Source organism: Dipodomys ordii, unplaced genomic scaffold (assembly GCF_000151885.1).
Source record: "Dipodomys ordii isolate 6190 unplaced genomic scaffold, Dord_2.0 Scaffold1, whole genome shotgun sequence".
NCBI lineage: Eukaryota > Metazoa > Chordata > Mammalia > Rodentia > Heteromyidae > Dipodomys > Dipodomys ordii.
The window spans coordinates 38,627,907-38,651,334 of NW_012267217.1; the positions used below are offsets into that span (position 1 = coordinate 38,627,907).

Consider the following 23,428-nt stretch of genomic DNA (forward strand, 5'->3'; position numbering starts at 1 on the left):
CCCAGCCAGTAAGGGAGTGACTCAGACTATCTAAACCTGTTGGGCTTCAAAGTAGTGCTCATAACAAAATTCCACATCACCTTAACTAATCAAGCAGCAAATACAGTGATTTGGTCATTTAACCAATGCCATACATTGGAGACAAGAGAATGATATTTTTCCAGGTCCAATTCCAAATTACTTTGTCTTTTCACAGACTTTATTTTCCAGACTATGCACTTGGAAATGTGTTTGTGGATTGTGACATCAGCGCTGCCCTGGGACCCCAGCATTCCTCCCTTGCTACAGCTAATGAAGCCACCAGCAATCACAGAATGTATAAACTGCGACGGGGCTCATTACTGTGTCATTGGGCAGCACTGCCGAAAGCTCCTGGGGAGGTCCTATTAACATCTTTATTAACCCATCCCCTGCATCAGTCAGTGAAATTAATTTAGATACACAGCCCACTTTGATCTTCATTAATAGTTTCTTCTAGTTTCCATATTTATTTTTAGTTTGCTCATCTTTAATTTATTTGGTGGCAATTATTCGTTTTTATAGAGGGGGAGTAGATGATCTTAAAGTAATTAAGATGAGGAAAAAGTGTGAGGGAAGTAGCTAAAATATTGCTTTCTAATAGGAAACTCTGCCTATTTGTCAATTAAAATTAAATAAATGCTCTTTAAGTGTTTAAAAAAATTAAAAACAAAGGAAAATCCTTCAATGGACTTTCCCAGTCCCCGGAGGTACCACATGCCAGGGAACGGCTCAAAGCAGAGGCAGGGCTGTGTTCCACCATTAGGACCAGCGTCTTATGCCAGCTCTGTAAAAGAGATGGACACACAGTGGGATCTCTTGAGTTACCTAACATTTTAAGAGTAAGGTGTATGTAGTAAATTTGTGTTATTTTTATTCAAACATCAACTTTTCTCACTCATTCAACAAACATTCATTAAATGTTAAGTTCTAGAACTAGTGAATTAAAAGAGAAATCTAGCATGGATTCCTGCTCTCAACCAATATAGTTTAGATGGAAAAATAATTCAGTCACACAATCTGAAAAATATATTATAACAGCATCCCAGAAGACCTTTAGGGACCTTAGTAAAAGTTGCCCTTGACTTAGGAAACTTGGGGATGGTTTTGAGAGAACAAGACATAAACGGAATCTCCACAATGACTCAGAGAAAGATCAACTGGAGGAAGATGGCTTTCTCCAGGTGAGCAAGAGGAAAAGGAGGTCCCAAATAAAGGAATTACATGCAGAAGAGTAGAAAAACGAAGTATCTGCTAATCAATCAATCACATTGATTGTACAGGGCATTTAGAATATTGACTTGACGGAGAGCCATCTCTGGAGAAAATACTGGAATTGTGAACAAGGACCACATTGACAAGTGCCAGGTCATCTTCCTAAGGGTTTGGACATTATCTTACTAGCCAAGAGAAGACATCAGATGGTTTTTAAATAGGGAAATGAGAGCTGGGAAGGTGGCTCAGTGGTAAAGCATTTGCCTTACATGCTTGAGGCTCTGGGTTCGATTCCTCAGCACCACATAAGCAAAAAAGAAAAAAGCCGGAAGTGGCGCTGTGACTCAAGTGGTAGAGCACTAGCCTTGAGCTGAAGAGCTGAGGGACAGCGCCCAGGCCCAGAGTTCAGGCCCCACGACCGGACCCCCCCCAAAAAAACAATAAGTAAATAAATAAGGAAATGATTTAACTTTTAGAAAAAATTGTCTAGAAGACTATATGCAGAATTGAATTGGTGGTAGGTGAGGCTGGAAGCAACACTTTATATTGGAGACAACCTAATTAGGATGTCTCCACTAGAGCAGTACTAATGAGGAAGGAGAGGAGAAGGCAAATCTAAAGCATCTACAAGGAAAAGTCCATGCGAAGTTATAACTGATTAGGTTTTCCTGGGTAAGGTAGCACCATTTACTTCAATAAATAAAAAAGGAAAGGAATCAATTTATGGGGAAGGTAATAGTATAGTCATTACTATAAGGTCTTTCATTTGGAGTCAGATGGAAATATAAGAAAAGCAATTTTGAAGTACAGCTTGTGATTATAAGGTTCTAATCTAGAAATACAGAATTGGGAGTAATTTGTTTAAAGTTAGCACCAAAGCCCCAGCTATGAATTTAATCCCCCAAGGAAGGGTATAGAGAAAGAAGAAAAGACAGTACTGAATCCTGCAGGATCAGTATTAACACCCATCCCCTCCCTCCACTCCAAAAAAATAATCATCCTCCCAAATGAATCTTCAGAAGCTAAGAAGGAACAGCCAGATAGACTGCAGAAAAACAATCATAACAACAATATCACAGAATACTATTTTGTGCCAGTTGTGTGTATTCTTAGTGTTATTCTTAAGGGCCCACCTGTGGTGGCCCTAGAATACTTACAGAGCCTACAAGAAAGTGACAAATGTTAAATGATGTATCATTAAATATGATTAACACTAAAAAGCCTGCCTAAACTCAGACACCCTTTGGTAGACAGACATTAACCATGGTGCTACTATAAGAGGCTAGGTCCTCTCTCTTCACTCTCCATTCTCCAGGAGTGATGTCTAGTCTCTCCTTCCTCTTCTGAGCCTTAGAAACAGGTTTCCAAGGATAAAGTCTCAGAACAACAGAAAGTTTTGGGTGATGCAGGGTTACAAAAGTGACAGGCCACAAATCTGAGTTGGAAGGCCAGCTTCAAATGCCAAGGAGACTAGTCCCTGAGAACACTACGTTCCAAAGTGCTGATGATGCGCACCGAGAAACATAAAGTCTTGTCAAGACCCTTGGAACCAAAGTCTAAGGAAGCTTCTGATCAAGCTCTCAGTGAGGAAGGGGAAAGGCAGCCGTTTGGAGACATAAGGGGGCTAGCATTTGGGTAGGGTGAGGCACAGGAAGGAGAAAAGAAACTACAAATGTGTGTGGTACACTTTTAAAGTTACTGCTTGAGATAGTGAAACAAGGCTAACAACATTATCAACTATATAAATATATGGTATCTCAAGAATGTATTGTATTCAGGAAATTCCAGAGGTATAGTTCAGTAGACCACACTATAAGATAACCTTAGGGCAGCTGTGGCAAGACTATAGTAACTGGAAAATGTTTTACCCTGAGCTGAGACTCAGAATGCCCCAGTGATGTTTAATCAGTCAGCCAACAATTCTCTGTTGACTAAGATTCTTAAACTGGAGTGAATTGTGAAATGAGTTCTATTAAACATGTATGAAAAAATGGATTATCATTTGCTATAGCAACAGCAGTTCTCATTTTAACTTTACTCCATTTAGTTTAGAAATTTAAATATGCTGCTTTTATTAGTTTCTTTTGCAAGTTTGCTTTGCTTTTCCTTTCCCAAATCCCAATTGAACTTAAATGAGACATCTTCTAAAGAGAACTGTAGAGGGAAGAGATAGAGGAAAAATGATTTACTACTGTCTTTGGAAAGAGCAGGAAAACAAGCTACCTCAAGGCCTATTATTTTTAGAGGCTATTGAAGCCAGAGAAACAGTCTCCTCTTGAAAGGGTGTTGTGTGAAATGCCTATCTGCTTGTGGATTATTCTCACATTGATTGCCTGCATCTTAACTACTGGGAAAAATCGATGGGAGAGATACAAGGTCATTCAGCAATTGGTTATCTGCCTGAGTTTGAGGGCAGACCACAGATCAGTTTTGGCTGAGCTCCTTAGCATCTCCCTAACTGACCTGGGCCACATCAGTTGCTCTATCTCAGCTAATACAGCTACAAAACAGATGTGGGGTGAATTTTACTATCCATCTACACAGGACATGGACCTCAAGTTCAAAAGTTGTTACTCCTGGGATCCTAGAACAAGTCTTACAGGTCATCCTTTTGTTTTATTTGGTAGCGTTTATGAGAGCTGATTTCTCCCTTGTCACATTTCCTCTTTCATATCCTGGAACAACATATCAAGTATGCGTCAGATACGAGGTTCAGCAATGCCATTTTTGTATATGTTGATTAATGGAATTCTCTCAGCAGCCTCACTTGAATGATTGCAAATGAGGAACTGAAGTTCAGGGGAGCATGTCGAGTTGCTGGTGAGTGCTAGACCCTGCCTTCTTGGCAAGACCAGCAATCCTCCGTCTCAGCCTCACCAGAGACATCTGGAGACCATTAAAGACATAATAACAGCACAACAACTAACCAATGCCTGGACCCTACCAGACTAGTTAAATCAGACTCTCTGGGGGGTGGAGCCAGGGCTGCTTGCTTTTAAAAGCTCTGCAGGTGAAGCTAATAACCAGCTCTCTTCCAGAGCCTCCTATTTAGACCTTGCTACCTCTGCAGAAACAGGGAGGAAGGACAATAGGAAGCAAAGGAATGAGACTAATATTTTTGAGCCAAATGCTTAATTATATGTTCTCTTTCCCACAACTGGAAAATGGCTCCCATTTCCCAGATTTGGAAACAGCTTGGGTTGAGGAAACAGGGTCACCAAGGCTATAGAGTTATCTTGCTTCAGTCAGTACTCCAATGAATCTAACTTCCAATATGAATAACACTAAAGCTGGAAATCGTAGACCAATGTTAAAGCCCCCCCAAAAACACTTCAGAACTCTTAAAAAGGGAAGATGAAAAATGGGAGATTGAAATGGATTTCATTACTACGTAGATTAGTGATTGGGATGTAAACCAAGTGAAGAAATGTTAATTTCTTTGCCCAGGGAAGAACTGGAAATAGGCAGCAGAAAGTAGTTTGAAAATAAACATACTTAAAAAACAAAGGCAGATATTCTAATCTACTGCTTCCTTTTGTATCTACCTGGAACTGGAAATCACCAGCCTTGTGGTCATATTTGATTGTACCTGGAATTTCAGCTTTTAGGCTATTTTGATATCACACTTCTCTATCCACAACTCTAGCACTAGAAATCCAACATACATTTAAGTATTTGTTTATATATTTATTTGTTTGTTTAGTACTGGCACTGAGGCTTGAACTCAGGGCTTGGGTGTTGTCCCTGAGCTTTGTTTGCTCAAGGCTGGCACTTTATCACTTGAGCTGAAGCTCTACTGCTTCAGCCTTTCTGTGGTTAATTGGAGATAAGAATCTCACAGACTTTCCTGCCTGTGTTAGCTCTGAACCACAATGCTCAGGTCTCAGCCCTTAGAGTGGCTTGGATTACAGGCATGAGCCACTGGTGCCTGTCTGAACTTCAATTTTTAGTTAAACTTAATTAAAAAATATTCTGATGTATTAAATAAAACATAGTAGATTTTTCACCATGCTATTTCCATATAATGTACTTTGATCATACTGACCCTGTCTGGAGTTATTTTTGAAATTGAAAAATATTAATGGCATCTCTCAGCACCACAGAGATTTGTTCTAGTACACCTCAAATACCAAAACGTGCAGGTAGTCGAAGCCTTTATATAAAATGATGCAATATTTGTGTATAACCAACAACACACTCTCCCATGTACTTTAAGTCATCTCTACATTACTTATTATGACTAATTCATGTGCACAGATGTTATAATATGTTGTTTAGGCAATAGTGAGAGAGAAAAAATCTGTACAGGTTCATTATGATTGTTTAAAAACAATGCTTGGTTGAGTTTTTGGATAGGAAATTTTGGATAGGAATCCATGGATACAGAACTTGTAGATACAGAGGGCCAGCTGCATATGCAATTTATGAAGAGTTGTGTTCGGGACTGCAGGCATGGCTTAAGTGTAACTAGCAAGTGTGAGGCTCTGAGTTCAAACCTCAGTACTGAAAACGAAAATTCATTTTAGGAAAATAAACATACAAGTATAAAAGGTAAGCCCTTTTAACCACAATCATTATCTAGTCAATAGTCTTCTAGTTTTTTCTATACACATACCAATATAAATATGTCAGTGTTCTTAAAACGATTTTGTGACTCTATGATTAAATTCTTAGTTGTGATAAACAGTCTTACTTCATTCCTTTCATATAGAAATAAGAAGATTTTCAGAACCAGAACAATTATATTTCAAGCCTAAGAAAAACAAAAAGCGGAAATATTTTAAACAAGCATCAATATATACTTTGGTCAATTTGGATAATTAAAGCAGGAAACTTAAGCCAGGAAGAAGCTGAGGCAAAAGGAGAGTGGGAGGCCAGCGTGGGTGAAGTAGCAAGACCCTATCTCAAAAGAAAGAGGAGGGGATTTTTTTTGTTGGTGGCGATCATAGGGCTTGAACTCAGGGTCTAGGTGCTGTCCCTGAGCTCTTTTGCTCAAGGCTAGCACACTACCATATTGAGCTACAGCCCTGCCCGGGCTGGCTTTGAACTGCGATTCTCAGATCTCAGCCTCCTGAAGAGCTAGGATGACAGGCGTGAGCCACCAGCGCCCGGCAGAAGAAGATATTTACAAGCTGCATCAGCTAAAGTCTGCTACAGCTTCTCTTAGGGTCCTCACAGACAGTAGACATTTAGTTACTCTTGTTTCTTGGGCAGGGAAACATGATTGGTTGGTTTCTTTTTGAGAAAGGGCCTTGCTATATCGGCCAGATTAGCCTAGAACTGAAGATCCTCTTCTGCTGAGATTACAGGCATATACAGCTATACCTGACAGTCATTGAAATTTTGTTGAATGAAAAATTACCCTTTTCGGGCTGGGAAGGTGGCTCAGTGGTAGAGCGCTTGCCTTGCATGCCTGAGGCCCTGGGTTCGATTCCTCAGCACCATATAAGCAGAAAAAAAAAGCCGGAAGTGGTGCTGTGGCTCAAGTGGTAGAGCGCTAGCCTTGAGCTGAAGAGCTGAGGGACAGTGTCCAGGCCCAGAGTTCAGGCCCCACAACTGGACCAAAAAAAAAAAAAATTACCCTTTTCATCATTTTAGTTTGGGTTGATACTAATATCAGAAGTAATAGAAACACATATATGTGAATAAACATTATTGAAGGCTCTAAATAAAATTACAATTTGTATGGTCATCTATTTTGGATTATACAAGCCAGGTTTAACTTCTGTTTTACCATAGTGGCATATAAAATGAGCTTTCCTTGTTTCTATCACTACTGAGTCCTTGGGACTCTGTACTATCAGTCATCTCATGACTTTCATGTGATGAATATTGAAAGCCCTGCAAGGGTGAAGTTTTCTTTTGATTTCTCTGCATCCCCCTAGCACTTGACACAACTCTATGCACACAGTATATGTTAAATAAATGCTTGTTGACTTTACTGGGTATTTTGACTGTGTTAATTTGCTATGACTACCACAGCAAAGGACTATAAACAGAGTGGCTCAAGAAGCAGAAATTTACAGTCTCACAGTTCTAGAGGGTCTGCAAATGAAGTTGGTCCTAAGGGCTGTGAGGGAGAATTTGTTTCAGGCCTTTCTCTTTGACTTACAGATGGTTCTTTTCTCCTTGTTTGTCTTCACACCATCTTCTCTGATAGAAGTCTGTCTTCAAGTTTTCCCTTGTTATGAGGATGCCAGTTGGGTTTTATCAGGGCCCACCCTTCTGACTTGATCTTAACTAACTATATCTGCCTTGACCCTATTTCCACATAAGGTCATATTCTTAGGTACTCACAGTTCGAACTTTAACATATGGATTGGGGGGGGCGGGGGCGCACAATTCACCCTATAATAGTGACCTTTCACTGAATCACAAAAGTTCAGAGTGAGAGTCTACTTTAAAAATCACAAGTTAATATTGCCATTAAAAAAAAAAATCACTAGGCACCAGTGACTCACACCTGTAATCCTAGCTACCCAGGAGGCTGAGATTTGAAGATCATAGTTCAAAGCCAGCCTGAGCAGAAAAATCCCTGTGAAACTCTAGTTAACCTCTCAAAAACCAGAAGTGGAGCTGTGGCTCAAGTGGTAGCGTGCTAGCCTTGAGTACAAAGAGGTTCAAGGAGAGTGCCCAGGCCCTAAACTCAAACCCCACAATGGGAAAGAAAAAAACATCATTAGTTAGCTTAAAATTGGAATCCTCATTTATCCTGGACAAGAAGAGCATTTAGAATTTTAATAGTATTTTTTTTTTAGCAACCGATTGGAGGGCTGTGTTTTGGGGGTTTTTGGTTTGTTTGGTCTGTGTGTGTGTGTGTGTGTGTGTGTGTGTGTGTGTTTAAATGTTTCTCTGTGTTCTTTCCAGAATGGTTCCTGCTGCCTAAGCCTCAAAGCCTTCAGATTGTCTGGAACAGGTGAGTGTCACATCAAGAAGCTCTCTTTAGGCAAAGAGAAATTCCCCCAGACCTCAATCCACTGAGCAACAACCCCCAGTGCCTCCATCTGGGGGCCCTGAACCCCACTCTGCGAGAGAGACAACCCGCCAGCCCCCTGGGAGTGTGTTAGTTTTTCTCTATGAACCATTTTACTTTCAGTGAGCTTGGTCATTAAAGTTGTTTTGTGCCCCTCAACCATGCCCCAGGCCCTGAGAACTGTGGGAGTGTTGGCCTGCAAGAAAACCTAGTGGGTTTATTATTCTCTGACACAGAGAAACCAAATAACATCATTGAGTGGCCATTGGAGGGGGAACTTGATTCATGGAGGTCATGCTTTCCCAGGCCCTCTCAACTCAGTCTCGGCTCAGACCAGGGCAGACTTTTATTACCAGCTTTCAACAAATCCCTAGTTTCTTTTGCAAAGTAAAACAGATAATAGAGACATTCCGGGAATAGTTAGCTAACTAAGCTGTGCCAGGCAACCTCAGGGCTAAGAAGAACTTCAGTGTTTTCGGACAATGACCAATTACAATAACCAGCATTATTTGATCTGAGAGTAATTAGCCGAGGCTCTGTTCTTTTTGCTTCAGTGAGGAGGCAAAAAGGGCAGCGAGGAAAACATCAGAGACAGAGGAAGGGAGCTCAAATGTCAAAGAAAAACACAGTCTCGCAGGTGGGGAAACGTGGAAGAGGTACACCCACCAAGATCCTAAGCGAACGTTTCAATGTTGCTCTCTGAAAATGTGGAATTCTTTAATCTAACCAAATGTGTGATTGCTCTGTACATACTGTTCACATGCTTTAAAGTCACAGAATGAATAGCATGGTAGAAAGAATGAAACAAGTTAGGAATGTAGAATTGATACTACTAAAGCTTCTTTTATTTAGAGGAAAAGCATTCCCTATACTGCCCTATAGAACCCAAATGCTTATTTTCAAAAGCACCATAGAACCTGATATTCCCCATTGTCTTGGAGACATGTTCCAGGAAACTGTTGTCTGTCATTTATTTTATTGGAGATGTACAATCGCTCCCTAACCCATATCTCGAGAAATTTATTTTATTTTATTTTTTTGGTGCCACTACTGGGGCTTAAACTCAGGGCCTAAGTACTATCCTTCAGCTTTTTTGCTCAATTTGCATATTACTAGTTAAATCACAGCTCCACTTCTGGCTGTTTGCTAGTTAATTGGGGATAAGAGTCTCACAGTCTTTCCTGCCAAGGCTGGCTTTAAACTCTGATCCTCAGATCTCATTCTCCTGAGTAGCTAGGATTATAGGTGTTAGCCACTGGTACCTGGCTTGAGACATTAGAATTCTTGTGCTACCTGCTAAGTGTTTGCTTTATTTCACTGCTGACTTCCAAAGTAAATCTAACTTCAAACCTGCAAAGCACCTTAATACTCATGCTGCTGCTGGCTGTGCACAGTGCTACCAGATTCTGGCTGTCTCTCCCTGTCCCCCCTCAGCCCTTCCTTCTAGTGCTGAGCTTTTCTGACCAAATAGCACCTACCACATCTGCCTCTTCTCTTGCTCCTGGTAATATCTGACCTTCACTCAATTTTCTACCTTCTCTCTGCTCAAATCTTCAAGCAAGAAGCAATGTCGGGAGCTGTCCTAAAACAGTGGCCATGTGTAAGACAGGTGTTCAATCACACTAGCCACATTCCTCGGGAGACATAGCCACATAGGGGAAGTGGCTGTCGTATTGGGCAGAGCAGAAATACAGCATTTCCTTCAGCATGGGACATTCTATTGGACAGGTTAGATTACCTGCCCAACAGATTATCACATGAGAAAATTCTTGGTTCTGTGAAGGGCTCTGCTAAGAGGTCTAACTTTATTCACTTTGTTCACTAGATGCTCAGCAGGATACTGCATATATTAGTATATTCAATCCTTATAAAATGTGTTCCCAGGTTAAAGAGGAGGGAAGTGAGGCTCAAAGAAACTGACCAAGTAATTGCTGCTAAGTAAGTGGAGTAAACAAGTTATATCTGGTACACAGGTCTATACACATTGTCAGTGGAATCAGGTTGTCAATGTGGTGGCCTTTCTCCATGATTCTTACAGAGGTGCAGTGGAACTGTGCAAGGCCTATTAATGGACACAGCACTTTCATTAGGGTTTGATGGAAAACCTCTTTAACATGAGTCTACTAAGTACACACTCATTTTGCTGGATTGGCAAATACTGTGTTATGTTATTACAGAGCCTGGAAAAGGCACTCTGGATGGAGGTTCCCTGCCAGCCTCCATTAGGTCATGGCTCATATATAGCTCTTCACCATTAGGTTCCTTTCTGTGCTAATTGGCCTGGAGATTTGCAAGGACTAGGAATTTCTAAACATTTTTGGGGGGGCGGGGGGGGAGTCCAGTCGTGGGCCTGAACTCTAGGCCTGGGTGCTGTCCTTCAGCTCTCCAGCTCAAGGCTAGTGCTTTACACTTGAGCCACAGCGCCACTTCTGGCTTTTTTTTTTTTCTGCTTATGTAGTGCTGAAGAATCGAACCCAGGGAGGGCCTCATGCATGCAAGGCACGCGCTCTACCACTGAGCCACCTTCTCAGCCCCCTAAACTTTTTTATTTTGTCTATGAATCAGTTATTCTGGAATTGGAGAGTAGTAACCAATTTGCAGAAATAGTTTTACCTCATGGCAATCAGATACTTGAAAGTTTCTTCCACAAATATGATGCAAAAATTAGTCCAATTACAACCTGGGGTCAGGACCCCTGCATCCTGCACCTAAGAAGGTGCTTTAAGTTGGTATGCAAATTTGACACTCAGCAAGCACTTCTGTTTTTTTGCTTTATTAGTTTAGAGCCATGAAACTCAACTAAATGTTAGCTATCAGTCCTATGACTTTTCAGATCTTCAGGAATCTGCAGTTTTCCCTCTTATGGCTTTCTGTTTGTAAACTTATTTGTAGGTTGTAGGGATGGTTGCACCGAAATGATTGGCATTAAATTGTGGAAGACCTTCTAGTATTGTAAGTAAATAGGCACTATGAAACCTGCAAGGCTTGCAGGGTTGGCCCCTACCACCTTCTTCACCTTTCTATCAGGGCTCTCTTCCTGTCTTTGTCCCAAACCAGCCAATAAGCCTTGATTCTACCCAACTTTTATGCATGGCCTCATGCATGCTAAGCACACATTCTACCTCTTGGCTAGAACCCCAGCTCAGTGATCCATTTCCTTAAACTACCCCAGACTGCACAAGGACCATAGAAACATGCCAGCAGTGGCTATTCCTTGCCTGTCCCCAGTTCTCCAGATCTTAGCTCAAACATCAATCCTCAAGAAAGCCTGCTCTGACCATCTCCTCCTGCTCTAAGTCCAGGCTGACTAGGTTCAGGCTGCTATAACAAAATAGATAGTTTCTAATCAATGTAAGTTTATTGCTCATAGTTCTGCAGACTAGAAAGTCTAAGATCAAAGGTATCAGCAGATTCGGTGTTTAGTAAGGTCTCTGTGCTTCCTAAATGATGCCTGAAATTCAGGGCTTCCTCTATCCCATAATAATTCCTCTCTCATAACCTAGTAACCTCCCAAAGGCCTCACCTGCTGTATATGTGTGTATATATGTATATATGTACATACAAATATACACGTGTGCATATGTGTGTACATATATATACACACATATGACATATGTGTATATATACACAAATTATATGTAGTGCTGGGGATCAAACTCAGAGCCTTGAACTTTCTAACATTACATTCTCAGCTTTGGCCCTTCCTTTTAATAGCACAACCTTGGTCATCAGGTTTCAGGATGTGAATTTTAGAAGGATACAAACATTCAGACCAGAGCAAAGCCTTTTCCTCAAGTTCCATTTAAGTACTTATATGATAATTTGGTGAGTATCTGACTTCTCTATTAGACTGAGATGCTAAAATTTTTTTCCTGTACCTCCCAAACCTAACCACCTACTAGCACACAATTGTTGCTCAATAGATGTGTTTGCTCATCTCCAAATATCAAATTCAACACGAGGACTAGTCCTTACTGTGATTTGACTGCTTAATGATCTCTCTTACTCTGCACCTTATCAGAGTAACCAAGCTCCATCCTGGGGATGGAATAAGATCTAAAGTTTATTGGGGCCATTTTTTCCAACCAAACTACACCTTCCAGAATTGTCTCTCTTCCTTTGACCTCTTTAGGATTCAAAGATTCAATACCTGGTGTCTTTGGAGACCAGAGCCTGGAAGATATTTTCAACCAGGCTTTTTTGCTTGGCTGGGACTACTGTAGCCCTCCAAGAAGAATCTTAATTACATATTTCTGCTTCTATAATTACAAGTTCTCTGTCTTTTGTGTGCACATGGTACCCAGAGACACGGCAGAGGGTGGGGAACTAAAGGAGAGAATGTTGAGGTTTTCTCCCTTCATCTTAGTAATGGGCTAGTTAAGAGCTTTAGCATGGGAGTTATTTTTCCAGTTGCCACCAACGTTAGTAATCTCGGGAAGGTTCTATTGCAGAGACCATTCTAAATTCCACCAACTCTTTTCTTCAGTTTTTGTTTTCTCCCTTTATGTTTTCAGAATGGAGGCCTCTGGAGAAACTATTTTTCTCTCCCATTTTTTTCTTTCCAGGCTGGGTGGAGTTCCTGAAGCTGAAGACCTGGCCTCCCAGATGTTGAAAGGTTTCCCCAGAGACCGAGTGTCCGCCCAGGAAGCACTGGTTCACCATTATTTCAGTGCTCTGCCTTCCCAGCTGTACCAGCTTCCTGATGGTGGGTGAGGGGGGTGCATGTGTGTGCATGTGTATATGTGACCTTACATACATCCATGTTCATATGTGCTAAGTCTCAGTGCATGTCTTAAGTGTTCTCTCAACATAGGAGAACCATAGAATTTGTACCCAGCAGGGAAGTCAGAGATTGATTTGCCTGAGAGAAGCAAGAGAGGACTCAATCTTGCCTGAGTTTCCAATGAAATTCTCTAAAACTCGAAAGCTACAGGGAGGAGAGGTGACAAGACCCTCCTTGGGATGATGCAAACATTTCACATACGTACACTTACAGTTAGAAATTGGCTGAGATGAAAGTTGCGTCTGAGTTGTTTGCTTTAGCTAGCATCTGCCAGGAGAAGCAAAACCAAAGTTTCTAACAAGCCCCTGCTCTTTTTTCCACCGAGAGTAAGAGAGTAAGATGATAGGTGACATGGATATGTCAGAGAGGAGAGCCGGGCCTTTCTTGATTGGTAATACGATGCTGCCGAAGGAAGTGCCGAGGTGGGGTGCTGGGGGAGGGGAAGTGTCCTCCCGGGCTGGCCTCCCACTGGAAACCCAAGTTACCCTGAAATCAGCCTTTGCTGCTCTGCCTGAAGTCATCCTCCAAATCTGAGATCTGCCATGGGGTCATGTGGCTGGAGCTCTCCTCGTGTTTCTGAGAATGTGGCCAGGAAGGGCTGGGTGGAGGATGTGGGCAGTCAAGGGCTGGGCCCTCTGGAGGAAGAGGGGGAGACTATCCTTAGCTGAGATCTCTTTGAAAATATTCCTCATTCAACAGAAAACAGTTTTTTGAAGTCAACCAGAGAAAGGAAAGTTAAGGAGGAGGGTCGAGGGGCTCAGACTGGGAGAAAGGGTCAGGGATGAGAGTAAGGGGAAAATGGAGCTGGGGTACAGTGGGTAAGGATGGGGTACGAAGGGCGGGGGTACATTGAGGTAAGGAAGGAGTATGATGGGGTGAGGAAATACTGCCCCAGAGGCATAGACATATACCCAAGAAGCATACTGGCACAAGTTGCATGTCTAGGACATTGTCCTGCTACAGCCCCAAATTCTTAGTTTGTGACTTCAATTTTTTTTTTTTTTGTCGGCCGTGGAGCTTGAACTCTGGGCCTGGGTGCTGTCCCTCAGCTCTTCAGCTCAAGGCGAGAGCTCTACCACTTGAGCTACAGCGCCACTTGCGGTTTTCTGGTGGTTTATTGGAGATAGGAGTCTCACGGTCTCTCCTGCCCGGGCTGGCTTTGAACCGTGATCCTCAGATCTCAGCCTCCTGAGTAGCTAGGATTACAGGCGTGAGCCACCAGCGCCCGGCGTGACTTCAATTTTTATTAGTAAAGTGAGTTATTTAAGACCTCCCCAAATCACCCTTATGATACAACGGAGGTTAATGTCTTACTTAAACCTGTAAGGTCAGTCATTGGAATTTCTTTAGTTGCCATGAAGTGTCAAGAACATAGGAAATGCTATAAAAAGTGAAGGAAAACAAGGGACTGGTCTTTGGCCTTAAGGATCTTGTGGAGTGGGAGGAAAAGAGGGTAAAGAAGAGGAAACAGGGCACCCTCGTCTACATATTAGCACAAATCATATTTAAACAGCTAAAATCTGTGTGTAATCAACTGCAGATGTTCAGAGACTGCATGTGTTAAAGGCAATTCTTTGGAGAAATGAGAATAATTCAAGGGAGATGGATTGGCTGGAGGTGAATCTGAAGAGGATGTGGAAGGGGGGAGGGTCAGGGTTTGGCATGTGGGTGGGATCAAAGACATGGCTACCAACCTGCAATTCTTCCCCATCCCTCTGCCCTACTCCAGCAGGACCCCTTCTACTCTCCCATCCCCTTCCCTTCTTCTCAGTCTGAGCCCCTAGATCCTTCCTTCTCAGCTTTCTTCTTTGGGCACTGGGATTTCCAACTCTACCATATTGTACAAGTGTACATGCCTGGATGTACACACACACACACACACACTGCTCTCCACTTCTACTTCCCCAGTGGTCCTCCTTCAGTGTCTATTATTGTACAGGAAAACTGCTGCGCTTTTCAAAGTTTTCTGGGTACCAGCTTTTTGCCTGATGAAGGCTAATTAGGATGAAACAATCACTGTCCAAACTGATGTGTTGGTAGGAGCTTGGGTTTTGATTCTTCCCGGGCAACCCACAGCAAAGTCACCAACAGAGGGGCTCTAGTGAATGTACATCTAGAGGTGTGTGTGTGTGTGTGTGTGTGTGTGTGTGTGTATGCGTTCACATACACACAGATGAGAGAGACAGAACAATCTGTATTCCTCCTCTGTTCACCCCGCCACAGAACCCAAATCTACTTTGACACTTTTAGAAAAATGAAAAGATGGAATCTTGCAGGAGCCTGCCTGTGCTGGGGGGTGGGGGGAGACGAGGAGTGCTCACAGCAGGAGGGAAGTTGACTTTTCTTTATACATATAGGGGTTTTTCCATGCAGAGTTTAAATTATGCCTGATAAAAGGAGTTTCGTGGATGTTTCAGTTCTTTCAAATTCTCCTGGCTTCCTCCCAATTAAATGAGGTTTGTCAAAGCCACGGGGCTCTGCTGCTGCCGCCTCGGCGGACAAGCACTTCCTGCAGCGACATCTCGAATCCCTGAGGGAGAAGATGAAAGAGTCGGTGCCAAGAGACAGGGAAGCAGGGAGGGGGCATTGTGTGTGTATGTGTGTGCACGCATGTGCTTATGCATGTGTGTTTGGGGAAGGGGTGGAAATGCACATAGAGATAGAGCGACATGAGGACCCCCAAAAAGGCCAGCTACCAGGAAAATTGGAAAGGAAAATAAGAGGCCAGGGAAGAAGCGGATGGGACTGGGGTTTACCTCTTTCTAACAGTGGTCCTGGCCAAGGGCACATTATCCAACCACTGAGGGTTGCATTCTCTTGGCCTGGCAGTGCCAGCCTGCTCTTTCATTGCCCCTGGCAAATAAAAACCAAAACAAAAAAAAAACCCTTTGTTAAGAGTCTTCTTTGCACATGGAGAGGACCCATGAGTATCCAAGATCCCAACCTACAGGCATATAAAACCCCCATCCTTGAGGTGGGCTGCCCCAGGCATGAGAATTGTGTAAAAATAAGACTTGCTCTTGGGAGTGATGTGCAAAGAGAATTTCTCTGCCATAATTAGGCAAGAAATGGTTTTCTCTGGGAGCACTTCAGTATAGAATCATTTAGGATGCTTATGTTTATATCAGTTTATTATTCTAGGTTTTTTTTTAAGTCTGGTTGCAAGATAACAGAGTTGTCATTTTAAAATATATTCTGTTTCCCCTTTGATCTGTAAGAAGCCAGCTCTTATTGTCTACCCTCTGAAGAAGACAATTAAAGCATGAAACCTGCAAGTGGGAAATATATGTGTGGAGCGAAGGACAGCTTAAAATCCCAAGGAAAGTGTGCTGTAGAAATTCTTCCACAAAATGAAAGAACGGCCCCTACCCATCTTTGTCGATTTTCATCAAACCAAGTCCTGAATTGTGTTTTCTCTAGGTTGTAGCCATAAGCTCGGAGCCAGAAGAAATTTATCAGGGGGTTATTTGCCATGAAAAACCAGGAATTCCAGGATTAGTTCCCTTTTGGAGCTCACTCTTAAGTAGAAAAGCGTGAATATGAGAATGGCAGGCATGTGGGACTGTCTGCAAAGCTCTCACATTCTCCCTCCTTGACTCTTGAACACCTGAAGAAACATTTGTTGAAGGAGAAATTATTGGTAGTCCCTCTCAAAACATACCCAACAGCAAGTTAATTGCTTCTGCAGATGGCCAGGGATCCTGGTCCTCATAGCCAAGCCAACAGTGCAGGATGTCAGCTGGGGCAGTGCGGACCTAAAATTAGGCCCATGGCAGCTCTCTAATCTTAGCCACAGGTTCATCCTCTTCACTTAATTCCCTTTGCCCTCACTATGAACTTAGGCTCTGGGAAAGGAACACTGTTTAATGATTTGGGGGTGGGGGAGTAGAAAATCATTAGGCTGCCCCTTCTAGAAACTGGCTCCACTCCGTCCTTACAGGAAACCTTCCAAATCTTGCCCTTGGAAAGTTAAGACTGATCTTGGAACCTAGCCATTTTGAAGCACACACACTGATCCAGAAAAATACTTTTTATCTAGGGCAGTAAATGCCACGTGATTTAAGAGTCTGGTCCTTAAGCCACGGTCCTTGATCGTCAAGACATCAAAGGCTGTCTTTCTCTCCCTGGGTTGGTCCTATTTTCTTTCCAAATCCCAGGCTTGAGTCTCTACTGTTCCTTCCTGAGCTAAATCCCCCATCGCCTTTAAAACAGGTCTTAGCATTTTAGGAAAAAATAAAATCCTAACACTTAAAAGCTGGCAGTTGTTTTACAAGTAATTTTACAAAAGCTGTGTGTCACCTGGTGTATTGTCTATAGATAGATAGATAGATAGATAGATAGATAGATAGATTCATAGAAACTCTGGCATTCTAATCTATCTTTTCTCATATCATCCTAATATCTCTGCACTGAAAGTCCTCCAGGAGGCCCCATTCTTGGTGTCCTGTTAAAATCTGAGCTATATTTTGTTTCCCTCCATTAAGGGAACTTCAGGCCGGCCACTGGTGAGCCCTGTGCATAATCCTAGCTATTCTGGAGGCTGAGATCTAAGGATCAAGGTTCAAAGCTAGCCAGGCAGGAAAGCCCAGGAGACTCTTATCTCCACTTAACCATCAAAAAGCCAGAAATAGACTTGTAATTCAAGTAGTAGAGCACCAACCTTGAGCAAAAAAGCTAAGGGAGTATCATGCCCTGGTCTTGAGTTCTAGCGCACACACACACACACACACACACACACACACATACACACACACACACCTCCAAACTTTCTTTTAGATAGTGTAACAATTATATCTTTAAAATTTTTTTAGGGCTGGGAAGTTGGCTCAGTGGTAGAGTGCTTGCCTTGCATGCCTGAGGCCCTGGGTTCGATTCCTCAGCACCACATAAGCAAAAAGAAAAAAGCCGGAAGTGGCGCTGTGGCTCAAGTGGTAGAGCGCTATCCTTGAGCTGAAGAGCTGAGGGACAGTGTTCAGGCCCAGAGTTCAGGCCCCACAACTGGACCCCCCCAAAAAAAATTTATTGTTATTATAAAGATGATATACAGAGCAATTATATCTTTAGTACATTTGTAGATCCCTATGACAAAATCACTTCCCAAAGTTCACTTCTCTAGGATGAATTTCTTTAGCTTTTGCCTCTGTTGTTTTCAAATACAGATTCTGTATCTCACACTTTTTAAATCATTGTGTTTCATTCATTGTGTCCTATTCTTAGTCTGTTCCAGTTATTTTTCTTATCTCTAAGACTCTGGATCCATCTTAGACTCAGGTTTCTAACATAATGGGATAGTTCATTCATCAAAGACTAATTGAGAGTCTAGTAGGTGTGATGTAGAAGGACACAAAAAATGAATTAGTCATGGACTCTGTCCTCAAAAAGCTTACAATCCTTAAGGAAATGAGACAGGTATATGAACAAGTACAGATCAAGTAACAGATGCAAAGTATTCCACATGTCCAGAGAAGGCCAGATTAATGCCTGTGGGGACCCAGGGTGGCTCTGAGTAGGCATTGAAAGATGATGAGTCTAGATGGCTGGGCTGGAAGGGCACTCGGGGGAGGAATACCATATTCCTCTTAATTCTATTGAATATTATTCTAGAGTTGTCTTCTTTTTAATAATAGCGATGCATTCCTAACTCATTCCATCACAATTTTTACTCTCAAGCCTAGTGTCTGTTCTTGCAACCATTTAAACATTTTTAAACACATAGGAATGAGGCTTAGTTAACTCTTAGTATACTTCTATAGGATTTTAGACTTCATCTGTTTGGGGTTTTTTGTTTTTGCTTTTGCTTTTTTGTTGGTCATGAGGCTTGAACTCTGGGCCTGGGCACTGTCCCTGAGCTCTTCATCTCAAGGCTAGAGCTCTACCACTTGAGCCACAGCACCACTTCTGGTTTTCTGGAGGTTAATTGGAGATAAGAATCTCACAGACTTTCCTGCCAAGGCTGGCTTTCACCATGATCCTTAAATCTCAGCCTCCTGAGTAGCTAGGATTACAGGCCTGACAGGTGCCCAGCTATTTGTTGTTTTTGTTGACTACTTTACTCGAAGTTTAATCATAATATTTTTGAAGATTCAGAAGCTGGGGATAGTTATGGAAGAGTGATTCTGAGCCAGGTCTCTTGATTCTATGCTGCTTCTAAGACTTCATAATGTAAGTTAGACAATTCTTCCCATCTTTTAAATTGTCCATTAATCAATATTTAAAAAGTGATATATTAAGATGCAAATTAGGAAGTATCTACCATTGCATATTTATTCACCTTCTATACTCAAAATTGTCATTACCTCATTCCTTTACATTAAAGGGATCTGAAATTGCAATATAGTTGCGTAGATTTTTGTTATTAGGAGACGTCTAGGTAAACCAAGTCCCTTAGCCCTGCCAATCCCTTAAGTTGATTAAATATGTTAGCCCCATAGGCTGAATCTCCAAGATGAACTATTCAGAAAAGAGTTAAGAGACTCTGAGTTAGAGACGGAGAGTAAGGATCATAGACCCTACCTACCCCAATACCTTCATTATGTAGCAGTGTCACGGAAGAATCCTAGTAACTGCCTTTTGTTGGGCATCTGCGCACTTTACATAATTTCATTCAAACTATATGCTAATTGTGAGGCTGGGATTATTATCATTCATTATGTTATAGATTAGAAAATTGAGGCTGCCCAGGCATAATGGCACATGCCTGTAAAGCCAGCACTTAGGAAGGTGAGGCAAGAGGATCATGAGCTTGAGAGCAGCCTTGGCTGCGTGGCTAAACCCTGTCCGGAAGGTCAAAGAAAACAGGAAGGAAAAGAGGAGAAAAGGAAGGAAGAAGGGAAGGAGGAGGAAGAAAAGAAGGGAGGTAGGAAGGAAGGAAGGAAGGAAGGAAGGTAGGAAGGAAGGAAGGAAGGAGGGAGGGAGGGAAGGAGGGAAGGAGGAAGGAGGGGAGGAGGAAGGAGGGGGAAATGAAATGAGGACTGAAAGAGGTCAGTTGCTTGAAGTCACACAGCTAGTAAGTGGTAGAGCAAAGATCTGACTTCACATCAGACTTCCAAGTCATTTCCTTCCCACTAACTCTTTGCTCCTGTGAAGGCTATAGGAACTTCATAGCGAACTCAGAATTACAACCAAGAGTTTGATTCTCAGTCTGTGCACTTTCTACTGTTCCATTTATTTTAAATCCTTCCAGGGAAAGATTCCACATGTCTTTAAGTAATGTGTTTAATTATCTCACCATGGAGGGCTCAATTTTACATTTACTAGCGATTCACATCCTTCGTGGATCTTATATTCTATTCTTTGTGCCATATTTCATCACCCTTGAGTTGTAATATTCCTTACTTAATGGTGATTATTGTTTTTGTTTGCTATATTAATTATATAGTTTTATAAGAAAAGCATTAAGAATCAAGTGGAAAATGGAACAAATACGTGAAGTAGCCGTTTACATAAGAGGCAATAGCATACCAGCACATGGAATAGACAGCTTTGCAAGAGGTTAAACAAATACAAATAACTGTTAAATTGGTTATTTTTTCCTTTGGCCAGATGACTTTCAGTGCTATGAAGGTTGGGGTACAGTGATTCTTCACTGATGGGAGTGTAAATTGGGGTGATCTCTGCAGAGCATGATGACACACGCATCAGGAAACATGCAAATGAAAGCTCACTCCCTTCATCACTGTACTTTGTCTTATTCTCCTGAAAATTATCCAAAGAACAGAAAAAAATAAAACCTAGATTAATGAGAATATTCATTACCATGGTGTCTATTATGCTTTAAAATTATTCAATAAAAATTAAAACAACTTAAATATTAAACTCTAGAGAACTGATTGAACTTATGTTGGCACACTAGCTGAGCATATAAAACCATTTAAAGTCATCAACAGGAGTGCATGGTATTATGGAAGTGTTTGCTGGGACATTTGCTACAAGAAACTAGAATGCAAAATCGCATGGTGGAATGTACTTGTGAAAACTACACTGCATATGAGCAAAGCTGATAGCATGCAAAAAATGTTCTAGTTAGAGGAATTGTAGATTATTTTTCTCTTCTTCAATGTTTTGTTTAATATTGGTACTATATTATTTTTATTATTTGAAAGAATGAGTTAAAATCAAAAGGTAGCCAGTGGTTCACACTTGTACTGCTAGCTACTCAAAGAAGCTGAGTTTTGAAGATCAAGGTTCAAAGCCAGCCCAGGCAGGATGTCTATAAGACCCTTACCTCCAATTAACCAGTAGAAAGTGGAGCTCTGGCTCAAGTAATAAAGTATTAGCCTTGAGCAAAAAAGCGCAAGGACAGTATCCAGGCCCTGAGTTCAAGCCCAGGACTGGCGTGCACATACATGCATACTCGTGTGCACATGCACACACACACACACACACACACTCAAAATGGTGCAGGCAATTTGAGCTCTACACTTTAAATTAAAGAACTGTGTTTTCTTCTTTAGTGTTTATTTTCCCCTCCAAGCTTCAGTTTCTTGATCTACAGAGTGAGCTTAACTAGTATCCCTTACCCCAGAGTGAGCAGTATGTTTGTCTTTATAAAGCTTTTAACTCATTGACTACAAGGGTTCATAGAAGTTTGGCCCTGGAGAATGAAAGGCAGGAGGGAGAGGAAAAGATAAATAGGTACTAATTAATTTGAAAGGAAAGTCATCTGCTCTAATGGGAAATTCATATGTTCTGTGCCCCTAGTCAGAGTCGTAAGTGCACTCTGTGTTAGTTAGCAACTTCAATTTAAGGTACTATGTGATCCTTTGGGCTTTGAAGATAGGAGGCTTCCATACATACACATGAGCTAAAATTGCTACCTCAGCATGAAGGCGTGTACACGTTGAATAATTATACATACTCAGTGACTCAAGCTGATGGGTTGATGATGTGTAAGAATAGTGCAAATACCACCTGACAGGACATTTTGAAAGGACAGTTTGATTTCCAAGCTCTTTGTAAGAATGCTTTCTCTTTTAGCTGTGGCAGACAAGCAAAGGAGATTTGATTATCTTGTTTCCTGTGAAAGGTTATTTAGCCCTTCAATCCCATTAAGTCACTTTCTGCACTCCAGTGCACCAACCTTCCCCAGGTTATCAGCCCAGGAAGAGTAAATGGAGACACCAGGATCAGATTTCTAAAGAGAGGAAAGTTAAAGCAAAGTTTGAAAGGGGTGACAGCCAGCAGCCAGGAACTTAGGGACTCAATTAAACTGAAAGACAACTATCTCATTATCTTGTTCAGAAATGATCTAAATACATAAGAATCTAAAAGTTTTAAATAAATTTGTCCTACTGACTGTCTAGATGACTGAATTTTCCATCTCAAAAAATTTTTAAACACCCACTTTCGTATTTATTTATTCTAAGCGCAAAGCAGCTGTGATAATTATGCTGTCAGATTCAGTAAGCTAATGAGGAGTCACCAGAGTGGAAAGGCTTGCATTTGTGAGATTGCTGGAAAGCAGTTCTATAGCTTTTGCCTGCTGCCTGCCTGCCTTCTCTCTCTCCCTCCCTTCTTTTTTCTTTCTTTTTTTCTTTCCTTCCTCTTTCTTTCCTTCTTTCCCTTCCTTCCTTCCTTCTTTCCTTCCTTCCTTCCTTCTTTCCTTCCTTCCTCTTTCTCTTTCTCTCTTTTTCTTTCTTTCTCCCCCTCCCTCTTTTTCTTCTTGTTTTTCTGTGAGCTGGGAAAGAGAATTTTACAGTCCACAGCTAAACTGAAATTCTTTTGACTAACTGGCTTTCTCTCTCTCTCTCTCACCCTCTCTATTTCTCCTCCTTTCCTTCTTCCTTCTTTCACCTCCTTTCCCTTCCTTCCTTCCCCCTGCTTTTGAGGGGCAAAAAGGCCTGAGGGAAATTCTGGCTTTTCCTGCCACTGTCCCCAGGGTCAGAGGAGGTTTCTCCCTGAGAGGAGCTCCTAAGACAGTTTGGTTTTAGTCATCTGTAAAGTATATACACTGTTTATTTTAGCTGTTGAACTGTTTATGCTATGATGTGAGCTAAAAGAAAGTAGAAAGCAAAAGTGCATATTATAATGTCCCTGTGAAAATGTCGTATGCATATCAACAAGATTGAGGTCTCCCCTTTCTAGCTTTTATAATTCCAAGCCAAAGACGTGAAAGCCACAGATTATTTACAGTATCAAAGCAGAGTGCAGTCCAAGTGAGGGAGGCCCAGCATTGCACGTTTATTTCTTTCTTTGGGTGTGAGCAGCTTCCAGCAAACAATAACATTAAGGAGTTTTATGATTTTGGTGTGGTAAACATGGAAATTTCTCTCTTTGTAAAACAGGGGATATTTTTGAGCAACTCAAATTCATGTGGCCTGTAAATCTTGCAAAAGAAGTGCCCAACAAATGACATAGCTAGCAAGATCAATAGAAAGCCCACAGATTGGGAGAAGATCTTTACTAGCCATACAACGGACAAGGGTCTCATATCTAAAATA

The 23,428-nt window shown here is 41.7% G+C and overlaps 1 protein-coding gene across 3 annotated transcripts in view; it reads left to right on the plus strand.

Annotated features, from left to right (window-relative positions):
* The window catches only part of Cdk15 (cyclin-dependent kinase 15), an 83,250-nt gene that overhangs the window by 56,980 nt on the left and 2,842 nt on the right, over positions 1 to 23,428 (plus strand). For all 3 annotated transcript variants that reach the window (XM_013035970.1, XM_013035838.1, XM_013035907.1), the window contains exons 11-12: positions 8,101 to 8,149; positions 12,772 to 12,911. In XM_013035970.1, coding sequence (XP_012891424.1) covers positions 8,101 to 8,149; positions 12,772 to 12,911 — 189 coding nt within the window. The remainder of the gene's footprint in view (positions 1 to 8,100; positions 8,150 to 12,771; positions 12,912 to 23,428) is intronic.